Source organism: Eubalaena glacialis, chromosome 8, assembly GCF_028564815.1.
Source record: "Eubalaena glacialis isolate mEubGla1 chromosome 8, mEubGla1.1.hap2.+ XY, whole genome shotgun sequence".
NCBI classification, from domain to species: Eukaryota; Metazoa; Chordata; class Mammalia; order Artiodactyla; family Balaenidae; genus Eubalaena; species Eubalaena glacialis.
Genome location: NC_083723.1, coordinates 10,624,616 through 10,652,061, shown reverse-complemented (window position 1 = coordinate 10,652,061; position 27,446 = coordinate 10,624,616). Strand labels below are relative to the sequence as shown.

Genomic DNA, 27,446 nt, shown 5'->3' with positions numbered 1-27,446 from the left:
AGCAGCAAAGACCCAACACAGCCAAAAATAAGTAAATAAAATAAATAAATTTGTTTTAAAAAGTGAAGGAGGAAAAAAAATTCTCAGACAAACAAAACCTGAGGGAATTTGTTGCCAGTAGACTGCCTTGAAAGAAATGTTAAAAGAAAGGCTTTAGAGAAAAGGAAAATAATATAGGTCAGGAAGTCAGAACTGTATAAAGAAAGGACAAGCATTGAAGGACAAATAAGTGAAGGTTAAAGTCAAGTCCACAGAGGAACAGGGCCACTTCTGTTCCCTAGCTGGGACTACGGTCAGCAGGCCTGCCAGTGGTGCACGAGCCTGTCTTCTCAAGGTGGCCCTCCTCAGTCCTGGGCTCCACTGAGGTTTCACAGCCTCCTTCCTGGATCCCAGGAAATGTGGGCTGGGAACCTCGCACTCCACCATATTGCTAATGTCACCAATACCACACTGTCTTGATTGCTATAGCTTTATAGTTTGTCTTGAAGTTGGGTAGTGTCAGTCCTCTGACTTTGTTCTTTTCCTTCAATATTGCGTTAGCTATTCTGAGTCTTTTGCATCTCCATATGAACTTTAGAATCAGTTTGTCAGTATCCACAAGATACTTCATTGGGATTTCGATTGGGATTGTGTTTAATCTACAGATCAAGATGGTGTTATTTTCAGGCCTCAAGAAAGTACAGGTAAATTTTTAAAAACAGTGCCTAGAATACATTAGGGAATTAATAAATGTTATTTCTGGCTGAACCACCTTATCTTGCATAGGAAACAGAATTTAGGAATTAAAGCATTCCTATGTCAGGCCAGTAAAGGCCAGTCCAGTACAAAATAATTACTTCTGTGTTTCCAGAGTCTTTGCAGAATATAAAAGGCTGACCTTTACTCTCATTTCCCAAGAGGAGATCATCAGACATGATTTTGTGAGCATGCCCATAATCTTGTTTTCTACTCTGTATCTTCAGACCTCAGAACTGTAAATCATAGAAACTAATCCTAGAGTCCACTATAAGATTGATTTTTATTTCCCCTTTTGTTTTCTAGAGCTCATGTGGTTATTTCCTCTAGGCATCTTCCTCATGTGTGTTTAAATGAGAAGTTAGGAGATGGGATTCTAGGCTCCTATGCTGCTGATGCTTCCTTAGATGTGTAGGCTCTTTTGATGATGCTGTTGCCTCTTGCTCAAAGATTTCCATCAATCTGTTATGTATTTTGCATAATAATAATTCAAAACTCCAAACATTACAGTCGATAAAATACCAATTATATTACATTTTCAACCAATCTGAAATGGATCCACATTTTCTCTCTTGAGCTGACATGCTCCTTTTAGAGTTTGCACTGTAAAACACAGAATTGCAGAGAATTTCATTCAATTCATGAAAATATTTGTTATGCTTTTCATTAGCTTGTCTACATTTATTAAGATATTTAGTTTTCTTAATCGATAAACACCTCAGAAGTCATAGAGAAAGTTTTAACCTGGGAATTGAGTTGCCCATTTATCAATATTTCAAAGTGTGTTAGCTGATCATTTCATTAGATTCCACAACATTCACTGAACAGCTGTTGAATGACATGCTGTAGCTGCTTCACTTATGTTCTCTCAGATCCATGTGCTTTCAAATGTGAACCCTCAAATGTGTGTAAATTTGTGTTTAGTTTTACAATAAATCTCCTCCCCAAAGTTATCTTTTATAACTCTGGTAGAACAATTGTCATTCTCTCACATGTCAACCTTATTTAGAAAGGCTAAATGGCAAAGGAAAAGAGAGAAGAGATGACCTTAGAGAGTTGCTCCTTCCTAAGCTAAATTCTGAAAAATGGTCATTGAAATGTTAGAGTCCAGTATTACATTTGACCTGAATGCTAATTTTGGCACCCAAATCAGAAGTACAAATCGATCTTCTTTAACAGCAGAAGTCAAAGGAAATTATGTTGTTTATCTGAAATGCTGATCTCAAACGCATATTCATCCTCAAAGAGCTTAGATCTGTAACTTACACATAATTTCCCCGACAGTGCTCTGGTATTTAAAAAATAATCGAAGTTTGGACATACAACAAGCTTCAATTTGAAGTAGGAGAAAGAGAATGTGATTTAATCCCCCATCGGTAGATGGAAAGATAGGAGCAGCTGGGTAGGTGTGAGTTGTGTTTAAAATAGTGGCATTGACATATATACACTACCAAATGTAAAATAGATAGCTAGTGGGAAGCAGCCACATAGCACAGGGGGGTGGGATAGGGAGGGTGGGAGGGAGACGCAAGAGGGAGGGGATATGGGGGTATGTGTATACGTATAGCTGATTCACTTTGTTATACAGCAGCGACTAACACAACAATGTAAAGCAATTATACTCCAATAAAGATGTTAAAAATAATAATAATAACCATATCCATGCCTGGATGGCCAGACTATGGAATGTTTATTTTAAAAACAAAGCTTAAAATTTTTTTTCACTTAGTTTAGTTATAGAAGTAATATATAATCATGTAAAGACATTTGGAAATACAAAATATAAAAGAAAATTACTCAACAATAGTCACATACCTCAAAAAGAATCACTATTAGAGTGCTAATACCATGTCACCTCTTTTCAACGCACTTTAAAAATATACTATACGATAGAAACAATTTCGAATCATTCTTTTTTTATAGCTATCATTGCAAAACAAGTATAGGGCAGTGTGATTAATCCCTGTGAAAGTATTGCATAATGACCTATCAAGTAAATATATCATAATTCATTTAATTATTTCCTACAGAGAGACCTTTAGAGTGTTGCATATTCAATTCAACCACATTTATTCATCAATATTTATGGAGTTTCACTTATATACACTGAGATACAGAAATAAATGGTCTCTGTCCTCTCTAACTAGGAAAATAGAGCATTATACACTTAGAATGCAGTTTGATAAAGATAAGCTCAGGTTGATATGGAAGCAGGGAGGCCGGACTCTTACTCTGGTAGAATGAGGTTAGATACCCTACAGAAAGTGATATCTGAGTTCTTGGAAAAGTGCAGAAAAACAGATTAGAACAAAAGAAGGAAATAAAAAGCACTTATTCTTCCTGTCTTTCCATCCATTATCACTAATGACGGTCATTGAATTACCTTAAAATGTTTTGCTAATTTTACTCGCAAAAATGGAACCCCATTGGTTTTTTTTTTTTTTTTTTTTTAACATCTTTATTGGAGTGTAATTGCTTTACAATGGTGTGTTAGTTTCTGCTTTATAACAAAGTGAATCAGCTATACATTTACATATATCCCCATATCTCCTCCCTCTTGCGTCTCCCTCCCACCCTCCCTATCCCACCCCTCTAGGTGGTCACAAAGCACCGAGCTGATCTCCCTGTGCTATGCGGCTGCTTCCCACTAGCTATCTATTTTACACTTGGTAGTATATATAAGTCCATGCCACTCTCTCACTTCGTCCCAGCTTACCCTTCCCCCTCCCTGTGTCCTTAAGTCCATTCTCTACGTCTGTGTCTTTATTCCTGTCCTGCCCCTAGGTTCATCAGAAACTTTTTTTTTTTAGATTCCATATATATGTGTTAGCATACGGTATTTGTTTTTGACTTTCTGACTTACTTCACTCTGTATGACAGACTCTAGGTCCATCCACCTCACTACAAATAGTTCAACTTCATTTCTTTTTATGGCCCCATTGGTTAATTTATAATTTCTTTTGACTTCTAGCAAATTTAAACATTTGATATGAGTTTATTATATTTGTCCCTTTAAAAATTACTTTTTATTTTCTTTGTCCTCTTTCTAATATAGTGTTGCCATACTGCTTATTGGTTTATATGTTCTTTATACATTTAGGGTATCATTTTTGTTTAAAATGCTTTTTACAAATGTTTTCCCAGTTTGTCTGCCTTTTTATTTTGTATATAACTTTTTCAATATATACAAGAATTTTGAATTTTTAGGTGATCAATAGTTTAGAAATTATTTCTCCTTTAGAAATCAGCTAATTGTCATATACTGTTTATTTCCAGATTTTAGTCTTTTTATATTTAATTGATTTATTTTACATTTAATTTAATTAATGAGTTAGAAGATTTGGAACCTATTTTAGTTTCACACATATAATAACTCTATTTCAAAACTATGTGTTCTATTATGTTGAGCTGTCTTATTTCATAATAAATTTTAGTGTCTATTAGGACAATTCTCTCCTTACCAACTTTCTTTTCCAAAATTTTCCTAGCTACTCACATTTGAACATTCTTCGTGATAAACTTTGGGATAATTTTAATAAATTCCAAAAGAAATCATTTTGGGGTTTATTAGAATTTTGTTAAATATACTGATAGATTTACAAAGAATTACAGAATCCAATCTCTTCATCAAAGAACATGCTATGTATCTCTATTTGTCTTCTTTTATGTCTCCTAGAATAATTATGTTCTATATAGTTATAAAGTAAAATGTAGGCTTTGTGCATTTTTTGTGAGGGTTGTTTCTGCAGGCTTTATTTTTCCTTCTATTGCAAATAGAATAATTTCCCCATTAGCTTTCATTCCTTGTATTGTTTCTATGTAGGAAAGCTGGTATTTATTTTCATTATATTTAATCACCTTTGTCTAATTTTTAATTTTAATATTTTTCAGTCGATTCTTTGGGGTAATGTAGAAATGTACTCAAACTGTCTACATTTAATAATGTTGTCTTTTCCTTCCTGACCATTTTAACTCTTCCTTTCCAACATGAACCACTCAGGTTCTCCTGCAACACTGGGTAGAGGTTGTGAGAGCAGGTGTCATCGTTATGCCCCGACTTCGATGATAATGCTCCTGCAAGTTTTGAGGGATATGTCTTATTAAGTTTAGGATATTCCTTTTTATTTGAGGTTGCTAAATTTTAAAAAATTAATCATGAATGGGTATTGAATATTATAAACTGTTTTTCCCAGTATTTATTAAGTTGATAGAATTCCTTTTCTCCACTAATCTGAGCATGTAGTGAAACATCCTGAACATTCCTGGGATAAAATCTACTCTGTCATGATGTATCTTTGAGTACATTGCTTGAATTAATTAGTTTTGTTTAATATTTCTGAGCCCACATTTTTCCATTGGTTTGAAAATTTCTATAAAACAGAAGTTTTTAAAAATTGAGGTGTAATTTAAATTCACTGATCTCAATCAGTTCTGAAAATGCATATATCCATTGTAAGCCATAGCCCTGCAAAAATAGCATATTTCATCACCCCAGAGAGTCCCCTTTTGCTCCTTTTCAGTCAATTTCCTCCACCCTAAAGTCAACCCCTCTTCTGATTTCTATCACCATAAATGAGATGAATTGATTAATTTCCAAGCATTTGTGATTTTATAGAGATTTCGGTTGTAGTTGTATATCAAACTGATGGGTAACATTTGGTTTCCTGCTTAATTCCACTACGATCACAGAACATAGCACTCTATAGAACCTCAGTCCTTCAAAATTGTTGAAACGTGCTTTACGAGCCAGTGCATGATCAATAAATGTTCTCTTTGCACCAAAAAGATGTGTATTCTGCAGTGTTGTATTTACATCAGTTACATCAAGCTTGTTCATTGTGTTGTTCAAAACTGCTAAAAATGTTTCCTTTTTTTTTTTTTTTCTTTTGTACGCTTGTTCTATCAGTTACATAGAGGAGCATGTTAAAAAATCCCTGGTTACAACTGTGGATCTATTTCTCCTTTTAGTTCTGTCATGTTGCTTTGTATATTTCAATGCTATATTTTTAAGACTCTGCAAATTTAGAATTTTTATAACTTACTGATGGATTGATCCTTTTATCATTAAGAAATGTTCCTCTTTACCTCTGGTGATGCTTCTTGCCTTAAAAATCTACTTCGTCTGATATTTGTATAACTGCACCAATTTTCTATTAGGTACTATTTACATGGCATAAGTCTTTCTATCCTTTTAATTTCAACCTTTCTGTAACTTGCTATTTAAGGTGTCTTATTGAAGCACACACAGCTATTATTTTTTAATCCTGTCTAGAACCTTTGTATTTTAATTGGGGGTATATCAAATTCCATTTAAATTTAAAGTAACTGCTGTTACAAAAACAAACTTCAGTTTGCTTAAACATATCATCTTACTATTTGTTTTCCATTTGTCTATTCTTACTTTGTGATCCTTTTGCTTTCCTTTCTTACTTCTTTTGGATTAAATATTTTTATCATCCCATTCCCCGCCCCCCCCCCCATTAACTTGTTATTCATTCTTTTTCTATTATTTTAGTTGTTACTCTAGAGATTATAATATTCATTCTTGATTTATTAAAGCCTGGTACTTTTATCAATTCCCACTCAATGCTGGGACTTTAGCACACTTTAATTCCATTTACTCCCTCTCTCCTTTTGTGCTATTATTGTGTATATTTTAATTCTATATATATTTAAACTCCCCCTTTTTTTTTTTTTTTTTGGCTGCATTGGGTCTTGGTTGCTGTGCGCGGGCTTTCTCTAGTTGCAGCGAGCGGGGCCTACTCCTCGTTGCGGTGCAGGGGCTTCTCATTGCAGTGGCCTCTTTTGTTGCAGAGCACAGGCTCTAGGCACACAGGCTTCAGTGGTTGTAGCACGTGGGCTCAGCAGTTGCGGCTGGTGGGCTCCAGAGTGCAGGCTCAGTAGTTGTGGCGCGTGGGCTTAGTTGCTCCACGGCATGTGGGATCTTCTCGGACCAGGGCTCGAACCTGTGTCCCCTGCATTAGCAGGCGGATTCTCAACCACTGGGCCACCAGGGAAGCCCAAGACATTATTTTTATTGTTCTATACAGTTCCTATTTTATTTATATCTAGCCACGGCTTAATCCCTTCATTCTTCTGCATCCCTTCAGACATCTCCACAATTTTATCTGGGATTATTTTCTATCTACCTAAAAAACTCCTTTTAGAATTTCCTTTAATGTAGGTCAGCTGATGATCTTAATGTTTGTCATAAAAATGCCTGTATTTTACTTTCAATTTTGAAGAATATTTTTTACTGGGTAGTATATAATCTAGATCGGCAGCTAATTTCTTTTAACATTTTGAAGCTATCTGAAGGTCTTTAGGCTTCCAATTTGTCTTTGAGAATAAGCTCTTGATCTTACTGTTGCTCTATGGCAGGTAATATATCTGCTTCCTGTGCCTATTTTTTTTCAAGATTTTTCTCTTTGTCTTTAATTCTCAGTAGTCTACTGTGATCTGCCTAGGTATGGTTTTCTTTGCTTGAAATCCTGCTGATATTCTCAATGTTTCTTGATTCTGTGAGTTGTTGTCTTTCATTAGTTTTGAAAAATTCCTGGCCACTATCCTTTAAACTATTGCTTCTTTTTTTTCTCTCCCCTCTCCTTCTGATGCTTCAATTGCATGTGTGTTAGAACATTTTAACACATACCTTACATGCTTTACAGTAAGTCCCCTACACATGAACCTTCAAGTTGCGAACTTTCAAAGATGCAAACGTGCGTTCACATGTCCAATCACGTAAGTTAGTTCACCTGTCTGGCATACATTGTCATGTGCGTGCATCCTCTACAAGTGGTTGTGCTTTTGTGTACTTTACTGTACAGTACTGTATAGAGTACAGTAGTACAGTATCTTTATTTCAAGCCCAGGATGTCCAGGAGCAAGCGTAAAAGCAACAGTGCTGTAGCTGGTACTGCTGAGATTCACGACTCAGGAAATGGCAAGGGGATTTTCTTTATTTGAGGAGGCACTGTTAGTTTTTGAGGCACAGGACCCAAACGTAGAACAGTACACGAAGGTTGCAGCAGCCATTCAGAATGCAATCCAGTGCTCCCATGTCATCTGTGATGAGAAAAAAAGAGCTACTACCCAGACATCACTGGATAGTTTTTTCAAGAGGATAGATACAATGGAATCCAGCAAGGAACCTGAACCTATGCCATCAACATCAGGCATGAGTGAAATTGCAGCTTGCCCTCCATCTCCTATTGCTGACGATCTTCAGCTCTACCATCTCCCACCTCCTCTCCCTCCTCCAGTCAGTAACTCTTCTTGCCTGTTCACTTGATGCCAGCCCCTGTATGCCAGCTGTTGTACTGCACTGCTGTACTTTTCAAGGTACTGTACTGTAAGATTAAAAATGTTTTCTTTATGTTTTGTTTGTTTTTTATGTATTATTTGTGTGAAAAGCATTATAAACCTATTACAGTACAGTACTATATAGCCGATTGTGTTAGTTGGGTACCTAGGCTAACTTTGTTGGACTTAGGAACAAACTGGACTTACGAACCCACTCTCGGAACTGAACTCGTTCATATGTAGGAGACTTACTATATTCTCTTTTCTGAACATTATGTCCTCTTATCTTGTGTTTCATTTTGCATAATTTTTGACCTATTAAGTTCACTAATCAGGTTCACTAATTTTTTCTTAAGTTGTATCAAATCTGTTATTAAACCCATCCCTATTCAGTCATAGTTTTAGTTTGTGGGGGTTTTCCCCCCAATTCTACAAAGTCCATTTTATTCTTCTTTGGAGTTCTCAGTTCTATGCTGAAATTCTCTCTCTTGTCATTTAATTTCTTGAAGATATTAAACAGAATTATTCAAAAAGCTGTCTTTAAGATTCAGTATCTGGATCTCCTGCTTGCTTATTTCTGTTTTCTGTCTTTTCCTCTTAGTTTTTAAGATAATTCTTTCTGTGTGCCCCTTTTAAAATTTTTAAATATGCCAGACATTGTGTATGAAATACTGTACAGATAATGTGTGGCTCTGGATGATTGTGTTTTTCTCCAGAGGGGATTTACTATTGCGTTTTGAAGCTGTTCTTCAGTCCTTGGGAGGGCTGGTCTATTTCCTTTTTACCGATGCTCCTAGGATGTAGCATTCTGGGGTGCCAACTGCAAGTCTCGCGTGTTTACCAGCTCTTTCTCCTTAGTAGATCCTAAACTCCAATTTTTCATCTCCCCAGCCTGGTGAGATGCCTAAAGTCCTACTTATTTTCTCACCCTTTCAGTCATTGCTTTGGAATTATCGAATGCCTCATGGGAAAGTGGTGCCATTCTGGGCTGCCCTTCTTTCCAGGATCTTAGTCATCCAAGGTCTTGCTGCTTTTGAAACTCTCTGATGTTTCAAGTAGAGGACTGTTTTAAATTTTTTTCTAATAGTTCTCAGTGAGAGTATTGATCACAAGTAAACTAGCTTATCATCGCAAAACTCTAAGCAGAGCAGTGACATGATCTGATTTCGATTTTTAAAAGATCACTCTGGTTGCCTTGAAAACAAACTGTGTGGAATTGGGGAGGAAGAAGGATGGAAGCAGGTAATCCAGTTAGCGAGCTATCACAATAATCCAGACAAGAGATAATGCTAATTGTGGTAATGTGGAAATGAAGAGAAGTGATCAGATTCTGGATATATTTTGAAGGTAAAGCCAAGAGGATTTACTTATAAATTGGATGAGGGGTATGAGAGAAAGAGAGGAGTCAGTGCTGACGCCAAGGTTTTTGCCCTGAACCACCAGAAGGATGGAGCTACATTTACCGAGGTGGGGAAACTGGGCAGGAGTGAAGGATGATCAGAACCTGACTTTTGCTCGTTACGTTTGAGATGCTAATTTGGCGTCTAACTGGTGATGCCAAGTGTATACTTGAATATATGAGTCCGAAGTTCAGAGAATGGTTGGAAGCTGAAGATAAAAATTTTGTAGTCATGAGCATACGGAGGTAATTAAAGCCACAAGACCGGATGAGAGCACCTTGAAAGTTAAATCTAGAGAAGACTGCAGACAGTATAATAGTGCCTGTTTCATAGGGCTGGTGTGAGAGCTTAAAAATATTTATCCACCTCTTGCCTCCACGGCCTCCTCTCAACGTGGGAAGGAACCAGCTGCCCCGGGCAGCTTCCGCGTGCTGTACAGCAGCCCTGATCTGAGTCTCATCACCCCTCCTGACCCGCCCAAGGGAAGGGATCGTGAAACTCTGGCTGGCAGCTCCTACGCCTTTCATTAACGGAGGGCTCAGGTTTGCAACTCTCAGATGCTCAGCAGGTGCGTAACTGGCTGACGCAGCGGGTCCTCCAGCCAGAAGGGTGGTGCTGTTGGTCGCCTGCAGACTGCCCGGGCCCACCCCGAGGCCGCCCGCCAGGCTGCACCTTCTCCCCCTCGGCTGCAGAGGGCGCGCGTGGAGGCACGCGGCGCTGCGGCCCCGCGGAAGCTCAGCGGGGGCCGAGGGGAGGGGGGCGCCGAGGGGAGGGGAGGGGAGGGGCCGAGGGGAGGGGAGGGGGGCGCCGAGGGGAGGGGAGGGGCGGGGCCGAGCGCGGGGCGGGACCTGACGGCTAGGAGGCAGCCGGCGGCACTCTGTGCGCGGCGCAGCGGAGAGCGGTTGGTCTCGTCAGACGTTCTCGAGGCAGCTGGAGGCGGGGCCGTGATCCGCTGGCAGCTCGGAGCGAGCCGGGCGGTCGGAACGAAAGAGCGCCCGAGCGCCATGATTCCTTTGGAGAGGCCGGGCAGCGGCGGCTCTTCCCCGGCCGCCGCCCCCGGCTCGGGTCGCGTCGGCCGGGGTCTGAGCACACCACGCCGGCTGCCGCCCCCGCCCCGCGGGCTGCTGACGGAGATCCGCACCGCGGTGTGCACCGAGCCCTTCCAGGACGCCTACAGCCTGAGCCCGGGCCGGGAGCTGGGCAGGTGAGGCGGGCGAGGGCCGGGCGGGCGGGGAGCAGATAAGTGCGGGAGGCCGGCGGGGGCAGATAGCGCGCCGGAACCGGGCACAGACCTGGGTGCGGGCGGCGATTAGGGCGGCAGGGCCCCCCGGCTACCCTGGCGCGCGCCGCGTCCCCCGAGCCGGCGTGCTCCGCCGGCGTGTGCTGTATACCCTGGGTAGCGGCCGTGAGAAAGTCTCCCGCGCGGGTCCCCGAGAACCTTGACGCCTTCCTCTGCTCCGGGCCTTTCGGCCTCTGTGGTCCTTGGCTCGGTAACTTAACGAGACGGCGTGGGAACCACGCTGCGAACCTTTACCCGCGGCGGCGAGTCTGAAGCCAGAGCAGAGGTGTGAAGGCAGCTCTGGTTTTGCCCCTGGAACTTGTGGGTTCCTGCTTCTCCCTCTGCGGCTGTGACAGAGCAGAGAGCAGAACGCCGAGCGTGACGGCTTCCTTTGCACCAGCGTTGGGTGACCTGCTGTCAGCCGCCTCCTGCTGACTTCAGTTGCGGTTTCTTGGGTTTGTGCTACTCTCGTTCTGAAATGAGGTCCCTGCGCCTTTTAAGTTCAGATCGGTTTCACTTGTAGGCTCCGGGCCCTCGTCTGACTCTTTCTCTGCTGAAAACCGGCCCTTGCCTTCTCTTCCCCTCCCCACTCTTGCTTTGTAGGGGGTCGGGAGGGCTTAGAACTCGGTCTCTTTTTAAAATTGCACAAGGCGAAGGCTGTTTGGATCCTTTACATCTTGTACGTTGAAGAGGGGTCCAAGAGTGTGATAGGGGTTTGGGGACCGACTCCCTTTTTCCTTGAGAATAGTTTGGAGAAGTTGTCAAAAGCACAGGCTTTGGGGTCAGACCCGAGCTCAGACCCCCACTCTGCTTGCTCTGTGTGCCTTTGGACGGTGACTTAGACTCCCCAGCCTCTCGTTTGCCACCCATAAAATCAGCATAGTGACAGTGTCTCCGTCAGGGGTGTCGTGAAGATGCGGTGGCTGTAAAGCACAAGCCCCTGGGCCTGGCACATAGCACATGGTTGCAAAACCGCACCGTGTTGTAATGGGGAAAGGGCCCGACAGTTATAACAGCCTTCACCTGGGGCTCTTGGAAAAAGAAGTCCTCGTAACAGTGATTACAATATTAAAAACAAGCTGCCTTACAAATATTAAGGTAACTTTTAGAAATAGTTTTTTTGGCAAGGAAACCTACCTTAAAAGTGTCTTATTTATTCCAAATGTTACAAGGAGAAACATCTTTCTGGGACAAGATTTACTTCACTGGGCTAGGCACTAATTAACTGGATCTGTGCACGCTTTATGACAGAGGAAGAGGTAGACAGCTACTGACTCATGTAGGTATTCTAATTGGTCAAAATTCCAGACATTCTGAAGTAACCCTGATTTCTTGAAGAAGGAAAACTAGGACTCTCCGTTGTTTGGTTGTCTGGCTTCATTCCACAAAACGAGAACATATTACAAAACTGAAATGTCTTCAGGTGGCAAGCGCTGTCTTGTAGACTTTGCAATAAATGATTTAATCTGAAGAAAAATTGATTTGCGCCCTACCAGCTGTGTGACAATTCCTCCGGGAATGTTTCAACTTTCATTTTACTCTCTCTATTATAAAATTAGCTCGCCTATAAAGTGTGTTTGTTTGAAGGTTATGACGTTTTCTACATATCTCTTTTTATATAAATTTCTTTACATAAGTAAATAATTCCTGAAGCAGCAGAACAATGCAATTAGATAGATACTTGATATAAGAGCCTAAAACTGAAAACAAAACGAATGTATTTGTTTCTTTTTGGTTCTCTTTTCATCACGGAGAAGTGTAATGCAGTAGTCAAGAACATGGACTTTGGAGTCAGACAGTCCGTGATTCAGTCTTGGCTCTTTACTTACTAGTTACGTGTACTTGAGTAAGTTACCTAACCGTTGATAGCCTCATAGAGTTGTTGAGAGAACTAAATAAATTAAACACATCTGTAGCATAAAGGCTGTACTTAGCTTCCGGGGCGCACTCAAAAAATGCAATTCATTGTGTAGCTCAGTGAATGGTATTTTACATGTAACCAAAAGGCAGAAACAGGGAAACGTGCACGACCTCAAAATACTTCTTGTCTGTTGCAAAAGTAATAAAACCTCATTCCAAAAAACAAGAGAACTGTTCAGAAGTCTCAGGAAGTAAAAGCTCTGTTTTGTGTTAGAAGCTCTCTTTGTTTAAGGTTTATAAGTTTTGCCTGTGTGTTGTAGTTTTGACATAATGAAGTGTGTTTATGTGTATTCCTTTCTGTAGTAAGATAGAAAAGTTGCATCTTTTTCCAACTGTTAACTCTGGTTGCATTTCTGATACAACGAATCGATCTCATGCTGATACAGAACTTAATTACTCACGTTGTATTTTAACGATGTGGTATGAAAAACAAAGATCTATTCATTTTGTTCTATGGCCTTTCATTTAGTTGAAAATGTTGAAGAGGTGTGAAGAGCTAACTGTCCAAACACAGAAACTGAGTTCTTTTGGGAGTTCCCATTATTTTATCTTACAGAAATATAAAGCTTTCATTGAAATGGTTGTTTGGAGAAAACATTTTAAATGGTCGATATTGATTCCATAGTAATGAAAGTATGTAATGTTGATTATTTTAAGAAATGTCACATTTCTTTCATGTCTCCAGCAGAGTCCATGGCAACCTAAATGTGGGTAAATATAGGATGTAAAATTTGCTTTTATTGCTGGAAGCTTGACTTATTATTCCTGAGGCTTGTTACCTTTCTCTGAGGCAGGACAGGTGCCAGTGGAAACCACAGTAACGACGCGAGGCGCAGGAGCCATGACCTTGAGTTCTGAGAATTTTTTTCAAAGTGTTGACTTCTCGAGTTCTAACCGATAGTGTAGGAACAGAAAAATATTTCTAGGAATTTTAAATTATACTAATTCCACATCAAATGATTTGCCTAGTCCTCAACTTGAACATTTTTTGACATACTCATACATTTTATCTTCAGAAAAAGGAGATCTTTAAAGTCAAAAGAACATCTTTTGTTTTTTATATTATTACATACTCATAGTTGATGTTTCCTGTGGGGGGGGGAAAGGTATAAATATGAGTTCTCTGCTGGAACGGGTCCTTCATAAATGTATAGGGGCTCTACAGTTTTACAGGTGCTTTCACTTGCATGATCTCATTTACTTCTCATCACAAGCAGGTTTGGGAAGTCCCATTTTTCAGATGAGAAAATCAAGACACAGATTGAGTCTTGTGAGAATCACCTGAGCTGGGACTCTTTGAAATCACTTCCATTATACCACAGATGTTTCTCAAAGAACAATCCGCAGTCTATCTTGTGGCTAAAGCAATTTCCCATCGTTTTTATGAGAGGACAGGTTAATGAGTTCCAAATTGGAACAAACCCTGCCCAGCTTCGGTGTCATATGCTTCCCTCCCCGGTTGTGTCACCCACCTGGGTCCTTGGACTCTTTAATCAATAGCAATGGATAAGAGGCCAGAGGAGCGTTCCAGGCAAGGCTTTACTGGGACTCCGTGCTGCAGCACGGGGGCACGAAAACAAGAAGCAGGTGCCCTTGCTCGCTCCCCAAGGTGGGGGGGTGGGGAAGCTGGTCCCTTAAATGGGGTGAGGGTGGGAGCCGATGGCTGGGTCGGGCTGGAGGAGTGGCTTCGGTGGTCTGCCCACCCCCTTGCTGGTGCTGTGTGCAGGGATCACGTGCAGCCCCCCGCTTTTGCTCGCAGCTTCTCAGAAGTGGCAGTTGGCCTGTGGCCTTTTTGTATCTTATTGTTCATCACTGACCGCACCTGCGCATGCGTGCAGTTATTCTTAGTCCCTTAGAGTTTCTTCGTATTCTGTTGCTCGAGGAGATGTTTGTCCAGGTGCAAGCACTCAGGTGAAGGGTCCCAGGTCCCAGCCTGTCTCAGCTGGGCCTTATGGTAGACAGGGACGTCCTATCTCATTATCCTCAGAGCGGTTGGGAGTAACAGGAACAAGGAAGGATTTTTAGCAGAGAATTAGAGGGTGTTCAAGCCGAAGGGGATGCACAGGTGGATGTGTTTCAGGAGGTGGGTGTGCTTTACCTAGATTCCTGTCTGTAGGTAATGGCTTCAGGTTTAGTACCTTACAGCTACTTAAGCATATGTCATAAATTGTAAGCTGTAGTTTCTTTAGAAGTAAAGACCCTTGTTAAATAATACTATCCATGTAGAAATTGCACCTTGTTTGAGGAAAACTGTTATTTAAGATTTCTTGGCAGTTTATCATTAGTTTGAAAAATATTTCCAGTTTTGGATAATCCAATATTTTTGGGTGGGTAAGAACAGTTGGCTATGTTTGTGATTCAGCATCAGACATTACTTAGGAAATATGGCTCCTGCTCTAAGGCAGATGCTTCATTAAGTCAACTGTTTTAATTTTGAAAAGTTAGGGCTTACAGTGTTCAAAGTAAAATCTTAATTTAAAATACATAAACCTTCAACTATAGTCCAATATAAAATAAAAATTAAATTTAAAAAATACATAAACTGAAGGATTTAATGAATTTCAGCCTCTTTACAAAACTACAATAACAAAATTTTATAAAATCTGATTATTGAACCAAGTGCATTAGAAAGTTAAGTAGCTACAGTCATTGATTCACCTGTTCAGGAAGGGAAGAAGGAACCCGACTTATAGAGGGAATTTATGCATCAAGTAGAGAGTTCAAATTAGATCACCTCCAAAACTCCTCTGTTCTATATGATTATTTTTTTACAAATTATCGTAGATCTGAAATTAATGCCCCAAACAATAAAAATAGCTGCTGTGTACTGATTACTGATCATTTGCTGGATGCTACACACTTTGGAGATGTCATTTTGTTTAGTGTTCACTACCCTGCAAGGTTAGTGCCATCAACCTCATTTTACAGGTGAGCAGAAAGCTTGAGCAAAGTGCCCAAGATTACAGTTACCAGCCAGAATTTAAAACTGAGTCTGGCTTTTAAAGCCTTACCTGCTCTTGTCACTTATGTCGATGTCTGATCTGATGGACTCACTGATTTTTACACTTAGGGTCAGTAGATAGTTTGTTTTTTGTTGTTTTCCTTTCAGAGGTAAGGAAGACAGATCTTTTCTAGGTCTTTCCTGAACGGAACTTCTTTGCACTTAAGGCATTACCCCAGTGCTATTAAGCAAATACTGTACTTGCATATAGAGCACGTAAGGCTCTTTGGTAGGCTCTGGAAATTATTCCCAAATCTAACAAATCAGTCACTACACCCTTTATCGGCAAGCTGACATGCCACACGGGAAAATCTTATGGGGAAAATAACATTTGAGCTGGGCCTGAAAGAATGGGTGGAATTTTACTACTAGTAGTGATGAAAGATACTCCAGCCATTGGCAAGAAAACAAATAAGCACAGTGCAGAAAAATTCAATGAAAAAGAGAAAGGCAAGTAGTCCATTGTGGCTAAAATAGTAAACCTTATGAGGTTAAGTTGCCATAGAACTTTTCTTTTAACAGAATAGCATGAACAGTGTATGTACTCAGGGTGTTATCTGATGTCATATTTGAGCACCTGCCATGTGCGGGGCTCTACACATGGAGATGCAAAGATGAATAAGAGGCCAGGTCCCTGGAACTCATCCTCCAGCCAAGGAGACAGTCTTAGGGCAACAAATTCTAATATGTCAGACCAACTTTAATAGAATACAGGGAGAAACAAAGCACTTTACTGTAATCTATTATAGAATCAAACCTGGAACCTCGGAGCTCACTTTTATTTTGCTTCTTCTATATACCACTCAAATTAGCATCTACAGTTTTTTATCTTTGCCTGAACCTTATATATTTTATTATCTGTTCACCTTTGTGTGGCAACCCAACACTGGAACTTATATTTGGAATCCATCTAGTAAATAAAGTTCTCTTTACAGAGAAAAGCACCTCAGACTTCTCCCATCCAAAACCAAACTCACTCCCCATCCCTCTGCCCCCCGCAAATCCGTTATCATTCTTCTAATCTTTCTCGCAGTGGATGGTACCACATCACCCAGTACCCAGGTTAAAAATCTCCAAGTCATCTTCCACTTCCACCTTTCCCTTCTGCCCTCATCTCTGCCTGCAACTCAGCATGTCAGGAAGTGCTGACGGATCTTGACCTTGAATGTCTTGTAAGTGCATTCTCTCTTCCCAGCCTCCACTGCTGGTACTTTCCTTCAGACCCCTTACCTTGAATTATTTTCTTGGCTTCCCTAGTTTCTAGTTAACACTTCACAATACACTCTCAGACCTACCTTTTAAAACATTTACCTTACTTAAAAAATTCTCATAGGTGCCCATTTTTACCCTGAGAAATAAAGCGCAAACTCCTTAGCGTGTCGTACCTACCTACAGATCCTCACTGTGCCTTCCCAAGCTCTACCAGTTGGGCACTGGTAAAGCCCAGTCCTTGTTCTGAGGAAGCTTAGACTGGTGGGTCTGACTCAAAATGTCACTTCCTGTTGTTATCATTGTTTATCCTTCCTTTCTTACCACCCTGGAATGGGTTATCATTGAGTTCTGAAATGTATTCATTTCTGATATTCCCCCCCCAAAAAAATGGGTAATGAAAATCTGAGTTCTCAGTTTAGTGTGTAATAGTGAACTATAGATGTTTGTGAAATGAGTGAAGAGCTCCGAAAACTGTAACAACGATGTGATCCAGGAAGAATTTCGGGTAAGTCAGCAAAGGAAGTAGATGTGCAGCAGACATCTTGTGCCCATTGAACCTCATCAGTCTCAAGTCTCTGCATGTAACTGTGGCCCCTAGTGTCAGAGAAACGTCATTTATTTCATGCTTTGGAGAGCCCTCAGTAACTTAGAGTTGAGGTACAATCACAGTTTTTACCATGAAGTTGTGGTAAAGCATGCATACTAGAGCCCCTGTGGGTGTGGAATTTAGGGACACTGTGACGGTGTTAATTCTTAGTGTGTTCACTAGGACCCCGCACCTTGAAGGCTGAGTCTCACAGTTCTGTGTACTGCGTGGCTCTACAGAAAGAACAGTTCCCAGAAACCTCGTTTCATCTTCTGACTCTGAGTCGGTTTAAGGGTTCCCCTCCCAGTCATTCAGATATGAAGGCAGTGCGCGTTTCCTCAAACCCTTGTGATCTGCTGCCTTGCTGTCAGTTTCAGTGGTGTGCGGTATCAGAATGGTAGAAGAGTTTTCTTCAGCGTGGAATAGTGCAAGGGTTGGCAACCTACTGCTGGCTGCCTGTTTTTGTAAAGCTCGCCAGCTATATAGAATGATTTCTACATTTTTAAATGATTGAAAAAAGTCAAAAGAAAAGTCATATTTAATGACATGGAAACTATGTGAAATTCACATTTTGTGTTGGTAAAGTGTGTTTTTTTTTTTTAAACCCAGCCACCTCCATTCATTTACCTGTTGTCTCCAGCTGCGTTCACTCTACAACAGCAGACTTGAACCGTAGTGATCAGACCGTCTGGCCAGCAAAACCAAAAATATTTGCTATCTGGCCCTTTACAGAAAAGTTTGCCAACTCCCAGTATAGTGTATGATATGGGGGAAAGAAAAGGGTAGACCTACAGCCATGAGGAATGCTTCCTCAAAAACAAAGGTGGTGTCAAGAGTAGTGATTGGAGTGGGAGGAGAGCCGTGGGACCTACTGTGGTGACCCAGAGAAATGGGTGCCTGGCCGCAGACATCAGCTAAGTTTAGGTCTCTCCCCTGTGTTTGCCTCTGGCCCCTGAATTAAGCAATGGTTCTTCTGTAGCAAGGGTTCCCAGAGTTTACAGGTTAGTGATGTGTGGGATCCATTTCTCTGTTGAGTCTCTGGTCTTTGGAAATATACCTTCAGGCCAGATAGGTAAGAAGTAGTATTTTACTACTACACAGTACTGTTGCCTTGAATGTTAGGTATGGTAGCAATAGATATCTGTGTTTCATGTGGGAGTACTTTGAGGGTAGTTCAACCCAGCCATTTCTAATTTAATAGCAACATGCTTGTCAATTATGTTGGTCAGTTTTTTACAAAATAGGCTTTCTCTTTTTTCTCTTCTTTTGAAACTTCAGAAATATAGGTATAAAAAAATCAAACTATTGATGATTTTTTTCTCTTCCTTAAAGGAATCCAAAGATCATTAGGAACCTTTTAAAACTCAGTGGAGATGTTATTAGCCTAAAGATTTTGTGGCTTAAAATAAAAAGAGGTGTTAGTCTGTGATGCATAGTTTATTGTTTAATCTCTCTAGTAATCTGGAAAAGTCTTTCACATTTCTGCTGAACACAGAGAACTTTGTTCTGAATTAGGGTGCTATTAGGTAGATTGCCACCTAATTGAACATCTGTAGGGCTGTGCCTAAGGATTTTTTCATGTAACATTTTTATTGCTGATGGTATAACAGAAATACAGAGGGCATGAAAATCATGGTGAACAGTAGCTAAGAAGGAAGAATTAGTCCTCAAAATTACGTCAGCAGTCTAGAATGCTGGGCCCAAACCTAGAAAGTAGAATTTAACAGAGCAAATTAAAGCCTTGCGTTGGAATTTTTAAAATATATTTTTAAACCATAGTATGAGGACACTGGCTTGAAAAAAATCCAAGAGGAAAAAGATCTAGGTCGTTTATTTTATTTATGATATATGGAAAACCTGTCAAGTTTTTTTAAAGGCATATTAAGTTGTATTGTGCCAGCGTCAGCAAAATAATAATCATGTAACACTTTGATGAGATTATACTTGGTGCAGTTGCTTCAGATTCAGTTGGCACGTTTTTCCAGCAGGTTCTATGAGTCATGACAGTGAGGCGATCCCAGAACCCTAAGGGGATGAGGAATGATTAGCTGTGGCCAGTACCTGATAGACTGTCATGGGGGGTCTTCTGTACTGCTCAGCAGAAGACCAGGACCACAGCCCTTCACTTGAAGCCAGGTTTAGGCTTGTAATGAAAGCCTTGTTAAAAATAGTACGCACCCAGGAGTGGAAAGGACTACCTCACAGTTTGAAAGAAGACATGGCTTTGGCATTTGGCATTAGGTTAAAAAAAAAAAACTATATGATTTCTAAGTTGCCTTCCAACTTGGGTATTGGATATTTACGGGTGATGATTATTACAACTTAATGATTTGTTTGATTACTAATATTTTTTTGAGTACTTACTATGTGGCAAGTACCGTGCTAAGCAATTGACATGTATTATATTCTTTCATTCTCACAACAGCGCTGTGAAATAGATTCCGTTTGTGTCCTCTTTTATAGATTAGGAAAACGAGATTTTTCTTAAATAAGAGGTTAAATAAATTGCCCAAGGTTATGCGTCGAGTGAGTGGGCAGAGCCGTTTTGGGGAGTCAAGCCCACATCTGTCTAATTCCAGACCTTATCCCTTAATCAATATGCTATACGTATCCCCCAGGTGACTTGTTTATTAGTGTAATAACATGGTAGTGGAGTGTATCAAAGTAATGTTTGTTGTAGCTGTCTTTATAGGAAAACTAGACATTTCCAGCTGATGCAGTAGTTGAAATGATGTCATGTAAATGAGATCCCTAACTTTTATAATTTTGGAAGGTGATAGTGTCCTCTTAGAGTCACTTAGTGACAGTGAAATTCATTATTTTAGGAATTCTCATAACCAGTTTCTCTTAAAAAGTCAAATGGCTTTTTTAAGATTTAAATCATTTTTATGTATAAATGTGTGAACAATTAAGTTATATATAACGCTGCAAAAAAAATACTGGCTTTCATATTTGGTTCTGTATTTAGAAGAATGAATCTTGCAGATTTACACATTACATTTTATTTGATTAGAGAGGTGTTTCCCAAGTTATATTGCTACTTTTATGATTGCATATGAACTAAATTTGAATATCCACTGATGACTGTTGGGAAATTTTATTAAAATTTATCATCTCTGAAAAGTCAACTTTAACAGTGAATGTGTTTTGTGTAATTCTAGGGGGAAATTTGCAGTGGTGAGGAAATGTATAAAGAAAGATTCTGGAAAAGAATTTGCAGCAAAGTTCATGAGAAAAAGAAGAAAAGGCCAAGATTGTCGGACAGAAATAATTCATGAAATTGCTGTTCTTGAACTAGCACAGGACGATCCTTGGGTCATTAATTTACACGAAGTCTATGAGACGCCATCGGAAATGATCCTAGTTCTGGAATAGTAAGTATCGTCTCCCTTACTGAGTTTGTTTCGTAGTCCACACTCCTTTATCGGTGCCACTCATCTGTGAGAACGTGGCAGGCCCTGGTTCTTTAGAAATCTGAAGATTTTCCAGAACTGTTTTGTGTGTTCTTCTTATTCATTTGACATATCCCAAATTTGCAAGGATGCATGTATCTTATGTTTTTCATTTTCACTCTTTAATAAATTCCTTTGAAAATAAGTTCTCTTATGTTCTTATTAGAGGCTTTCTTAAGAAGGTGAGTGGCACCAAGATAATATTAAAATAAAAGGCATTTTATAATCCCTTATATGTTCATGTAGTCTAATCCTTCTTTCAGAAATGATTGTTTTGATTCATACCATGTTTCCAATTTGGGTAAATAAGTAAGGACAGCAGAGAAAACAGCTTTGGAAAATGAAGGACAGTGTTTTCTTCTTAAGAAATCCTGTTTTCCTCTCTGCTTCTCCTGCCAAAGGAAAAGATTGATAGATTTGAGTACATTAAAAAGCATTATTAGTACATAATATGAACACAAAATGAAAAGACAGACTCAGGGTAAAAATAGTTCTAATATCTGTTCACCCAAAATGATTAATATTTCTTTAATATATAACTAGATCTTACCAATATACACAGAAACATGAACCTCCCAGTGTAAAAAAAAATGGACAAAGAAAGGATATAGAGAAATTCCACACAGAAACCTGTGTAAATGGCCTATACATACATGAAAAATATTGATTTTTACAGTTTTTATAATGTAAATTTAAAAATAAGTTGCCAATTTCTCCCTATGTAAGATCGTCGGATATCATGAAGAAAAGTGATATTCATGACTTGGATCATCTCATTTATACTACAGGTGGGAGTATTACCTGGTGTAACTCTTCTGGAGAACAGTGTGGAGTATGTATCAGAAGCCCTAAAAATATATATACTCTTTAACCCAGCAGTTTCACATACATAAATTTTTTCACAAGGAGATAATCAGGCCATTGTGCAAAGATGTATTACAAAAACGTTTAGTGCAGCAGTATCTACATAACAAAAAAAGAAATAATCTAAATGTTTAATGGTAAGAGGTTGGTGAAATAAGTGATCATGTCATGAGATGGATTGCTATGCAGTCATTTTAAAAGATATGGTAGATAAAAATGTACTACATAGAAAGATGTTTTAAAATATTAAGTTAAAAAAAAAGAAACATTACAAAATAACATGTCTACTATTACCTTGTTTTTATTTGAAAGTTTATAGAGGGAGAGTCTGGACGGCTGAAATAGTGTGTTCCTCTTGCTAATATAATTCAAGAGCATTGTGTTTATATATTTTAATTCAGTAATTTCACTTGTAGGAATCCCTTCAATCCCTTCAAAGAAAAAATAAAATGTGAACAATGAAAAGCATGAAAGTGTTTTCCATTGTGTAGTTTTCATTGTAATAGAAATATCCACAAATGATCAAATGCTTAAGAAATGTATTTGCTGTGGATTATATCTCTGTGCAGTTGTTTTTTAGTTGTAAAAAAAAAAGGTTGGTTGAGAGGATTTTGGTTTTGGGTTTGTCCTGGAGAGGCTCGAGTTAGGATTGGAAATTGATCCGGAAGAGACCCTCCAGCCATCATCTCCTCGTTCCTCTCCCGTCCTCCCAAACCTGCTGTTCAGCCTCCGCGCAGGTCTTCAGTCTTCCGTCTGCCCCTGCCTTTTCTTCCGTTATATTCCCTTCCCTTCTGTGGCCGTTAACTGCAACTAGGCCCTCACCAGTGCCTCACCAGCGTTACTTCCTTCTTTCTGTTGCTCTCCCTCTGCAACTCCTTCTGCCTGTTTGAAACGTGGGACGCGAGCTGTGTGTCCCTCCTCCTGCCCGTTCTTGCGTGGTCTTCAATCTGCGTATTACGAGGGTGAGAGTTGCATCCTCAGCTGGGCTCTTGGTGTACTTGGGTAATTCTTTACCTAATCTCTCACCCCCTTCTTTTACCATCCCCGGCAGGCGGGCAGGAGCTAATCAAAACCTTGACCACACTTACTGTGTCACCCACTTCCCACCTGTTAGACACCGAGGCTTCTCTTCCTTTATGGAGGAAATAAAGGCCATCAGACACACACGCCTCAGCATCCCTCTCTAACTGCTCTCACCTGCTTCCCTTCCGTTCCGAGGAAGAGATTCCACTCCTTAACTCGAGGGCTACAACTTTGACATATGTTCTTTAATCCTCTTCCTTTTCTAGGACTTGTGTTTTATGTTTTAGTCACTTATCTAACCTCTCTCAGAGTCCCTCTCTAGTGATTCTTTTCCCTCCATCTTCCAGGATTTCAGTCACTTCTCTCCTAACATTCCTGGTCCTCAGCTTTGACTCTTTCTGAACTAACGTCCTGCCCTTCTCTTTCCTTTACTGCTGTGGTCTTTAAAGGAGTCGTCTGAATTTACAGCTTTCCTCACCTTCCAGTCAATTTTGTTCTACTTCATTGATCCACCCACCTGCTCGTGGGCCGATTCTCCATCACTTTGCAGTCTCGTGCCGTCTGCCCTCCTGAAGCTTTCGTGAGGTCATCAGCCCTGTTTGCCAAAATCGATCTCCTCATTTTAGTGTTCATTCTACTTCTTACTCTCTTTAAACACTTGATATTATACCTTCTTCTCTTGAAATTATGTTCTTCCTTGGCTTTCAGGGCCCTCTTTTATTTTTTAAATCTTAGAGCCTTTTCCCCTTCATCTACTATATAAATAGAAGTGCTCCCCACTGTTCATTCGTGTTACTCTTGTCATACATTTCTGTTCTGCACGTTTACCCTGGATGATGACAATCCATTTTTGTGGCTTCAGCTATTTTTTACATGCTGGTTAGTATTTCCAAATCTTTATGTCCAGCGTCAGACCTTCCCCTCAGCTCCAGATGCTCTACTGCGTATCCCTGAATCCACCTGCACGTCGTGACCGATGCACGATCAACATGTTTTCACCCCTGCATTGCTGCCCTTCTAATGCCCATGCTTCTTTGTTCCCCACTTCCAGTGGTATCCCTATTTATTTCATCACTCAAATAGAAACTTTGGGTCTATCCTTGATTGCTTCATCTCGTTTAATGCTCGTGTATAATGAACGACCAAGTCTTCCACTTGAACCTCTCCCCTGCTGGGCCCTTCTTCATTGTGTTTGCTGTTTCTCCTCTGTGTTGGGTCCTCTCTCTCCCACGGACTTTCACAGTAGCTGCTTAGCTGATCACTCTGGCTTCAATTCTAGGGCATCCCTCAGGCTCCTGTTGGATAGGTGACCTACACATAGATGTGGCAATATTATTCCCTTGCTTAGAAATCTTTGGTAGCTTCTGTTGCTTCCATGATCATGTTTCTAGAACTACAAGACAGTATGATTTGGCCAAAAATTTTTGTGTTCTACTTTTTGTTTGAAGAGGAAGTCTTAGAATTAGACTTTGGACATTGAGATATCAGAATTCTTGGCCATGTCAACAGATTGTTGTTATGGAAACAGGCAGGTTCATGATTACTGTATTACTCATCCCACCTGCCACGTGCTCTGTATACTAAGGTGCTGGTAATACAAAAGTGAAAATAGTGAAAATAGTGGAACCCCTTTGTTCCAAGTGCTATAGTTTAGTGAAAGAGATAGAAATGATGGCAACAACCTTGGTGTTTTACTAGAATTCTTGTTAGTTGCTGTGGGAACATAGATGAGGTGTAACAGGCATAGTTAAGAATTTACTATGTGCCAGGCACTGTGCTAAGTCTTCTCTGCCAGCTTTGTATACATCATTTATATGCTTTATATACATTATTTGTACATTTTAGTTTTAAATTTTCTCCAGCTTTACAAGATGTGATTGACATAGAACATGCTGTAAGTTTGAGGTCTGCAACGTCTTGGTACACTTATATCTTGCAAAATGATTACCACCAGGGCATTAGCCAACACCTGCATCACGTCACATAATTACCATTTCTTTTTTGTGGTGAGAACATTTAAGATCTACTCTCTTAGCAACTTTAAAGTATATAACACAGTATTATTAACTGTAATAATTAGATCCCCAGAACTTACCTTATAACTAGAAGTTTATACTCTGACCAACAGCTCCTTTTTCCCCACCCCTAGTCCCTGGTAACCGCATTCTAATCTATTTCCATTTGAGTTTGCCTTTTGTAGATTCCACCTATAAGTGATATCATACAGTATTTGTTCTTTTCTGTGTGACTTATTTCACTTAGCACGATGCCCTCAAGTCCCATCCACAGTTTTGCAAATGGCAGGATGTCATTCTTTCTTGTGGCTGAACAATATTCCATTATACATATATATATACACCACATCTTCTTTACCCATTCATGGTCTGACAGACGCTCAGATTGTTTCCATATGTTAGCTATTGTGAAGAAGCCTGCAGTGAACATGGGAGTATAGATATCTCTTCGAGATCCTGCTTTCATTTCTTTTGGATACATACCCAGAAGTGGAATTGCTGGATCATATGGTAGTTCTATTTTTAATTTTTTGAGGAACCTCCCTACTGTTTTCCAGAGTGGCTGCACCAATTTACATTCCCATCAACAGTGCACAAGGGTTCCCTTTCTTCCACATCCTTGCCAACACTTACTATCTCTTGCCTTTTTGATGATAGCCATCCTAACGGGTGTGAGGTGATGATAGCTCATTGTGGTTTTGATTTGCATTTCCCCAATGATTAGTGATGTTGAGGACCTTTTCATGTGTCTGTTGGCCATTTGTATGTCTTCTTTGTGAACATGTCTATGTAGTTCCTCTGCCCATTTTTTTAATTGGAGTATTTGGTCTTTCGCTATTCAGTTGTATGAGTTCTTTATGTATTTTGGATACTAACCCCTTATCAGGTATATGATTTGCAAATATTTTCTCCCATTCCATAGTTGCCTTTTTATTTTGTGATGATTTCCTCAGCTGTGCAGAAGCTTTTTAATTTGATGTAGTCCCAGTTGTTTATTTTTGCTTTTGTTGTCAAATCCAAAAAATCATTGCCAAGACTGATGTCAAGGAACTTACCCCCTATGTTTTCTTCTAGGAGTTTTATGGTTTCAGGTCTTACATTCAAGTCTTTGATCCATTTTGAGTTGACTTTCATGTATGTGTAGGGTAGGGGTCCAGTTTCCTTCATTTGCATGTGAATATCGAGTTTTCCAAATACCATTTATTGAAGAGACTTTTCTTCCCCCATTGTATACTCTTTATACTTTATACTTCTCTTTATACTTTGTTATAAGTTAAATAATGATATATGCATGATTTTATTTCTGGGCTTTCTGTTCTGTTCCATTGATCTATATGTCTGTTTCTATGCCAATACCATACTGTTTTGATACTATAGCTTTGTGATATATTTTGAAACTGGGCTGATGCCTCCAGATTTGTTCTTCCTCAAGATTGCTTTGGGTATTTGGGGTCTTTTGTGGTTCCATACAAATTTTAGGATTGTTTTTTCTCTGTGAAAAATGCCATTGGAATTTTGATAGGAATTGCATTGAATCTGTAGATCACTTTGGGTAGTATGGATATTTAATAATATTAATTCTTCCAGGCCATGAGCAGAATATCTTTCCATTTATTTGTGTCTTCTTCCGTTTTTTTCACCAGTATCTTAGTTTTCCATGTATAGATATATCATTTCTTGGTTAAAAATATTCCTAAGAATTCTATTCTTTTTGATGTTATTGAAAATGGAATTGTTTTGTTAATTTCTCTTTCTGATAGTTCATTGTTAGTGTATAGAAGAAACACACTGATTTTCGTATACTGATTTTGTATCCTGCAACTGAAATTGTTTTATTTACAAATTTTAGAACAAGATTTTATATGTGAGAAAAAAAAATTCAGAATAATAATCAACCTAAGATCACACCACAAGTAGCAGAGCCAAGATTTAGCCCAGGAGTGTGTGATTCCAAAGCTTTTAGCCATGCACTGTGCACCTTTACTCCACCAGAGAGGCTAAGGAGTGCTTCTGAAGGAGATACTTAGCGTTATATACCAGCCATCATTGCCTTACTTGGGATTTTTCAGGTTGTTTGGACTGTGTCCCATGCTTTTCTGTCTGACTTCTATTTTACCTCATCTCCTGCTAGTACTTCTCCAACCTCACCCTGCATTCTAGGCACACTTTTTTTCTCTCTCAGTACTTAAAGATATCATTGCATTGTCATCTGCCTTGCATTGTTTATGACAAGAAGTCTGTGTTGATTCTTGATACCCCTGTATGTGTGCCTTTTTAAAGATTTTTCTCTTTCACACTGGTTTTCAGCAACTTGAGTATAATGTGCCTTGATTTTCTTTGTTTATCCTGCTTGGGGTTTATTGAGCGACGTGGATCTTTTAGTTTTTATCAGATTTGGCGATTTTTCGGCAATTATTTAAAAAGATTTTTTTCTGCCCCCACCTGTCTCCTCTCATTTCTTCAATACAGTGTGTTAAACTGGTTGATGCTGTCGCTCAGGTCCCTAGGGTCCTATTTATTGTCCGCCCCACACCCCCGTACTTTAGATGGATGGCTTCCATTTCCGTCTTCAAATTTGCTGATTCTTCTATAGTGTCTGATCTGCTGTAAAGCCTGGCCAGTGAAATCTTCACTGTAAATATTGTATTTTTCATCTC

General features: G+C 39.7%; 1 protein-coding gene across 1 annotated transcript in view; it reads left to right on the top strand.

Annotated features, from left to right (window-relative positions):
• Nucleotides 1-10,328: 10,328 nt before the first annotated feature.
• STK17A (serine/threonine kinase 17a) overlaps nt 10,329-27,446 on the top strand; it is a 37,210-nt gene continuing 20,092 nt past the window's right edge. The window contains exons 1-2 of the mRNA XM_061197559.1: nt 10,329-10,641; nt 20,597-20,809. Coding sequence (XP_061053542.1) covers nt 10,442-10,641; nt 20,597-20,809 — 413 coding nt within the window. The 5' untranslated portion in view covers nt 10,329-10,441. The remainder of the gene's footprint in view (nt 10,642-20,596; nt 20,810-27,446) is intronic.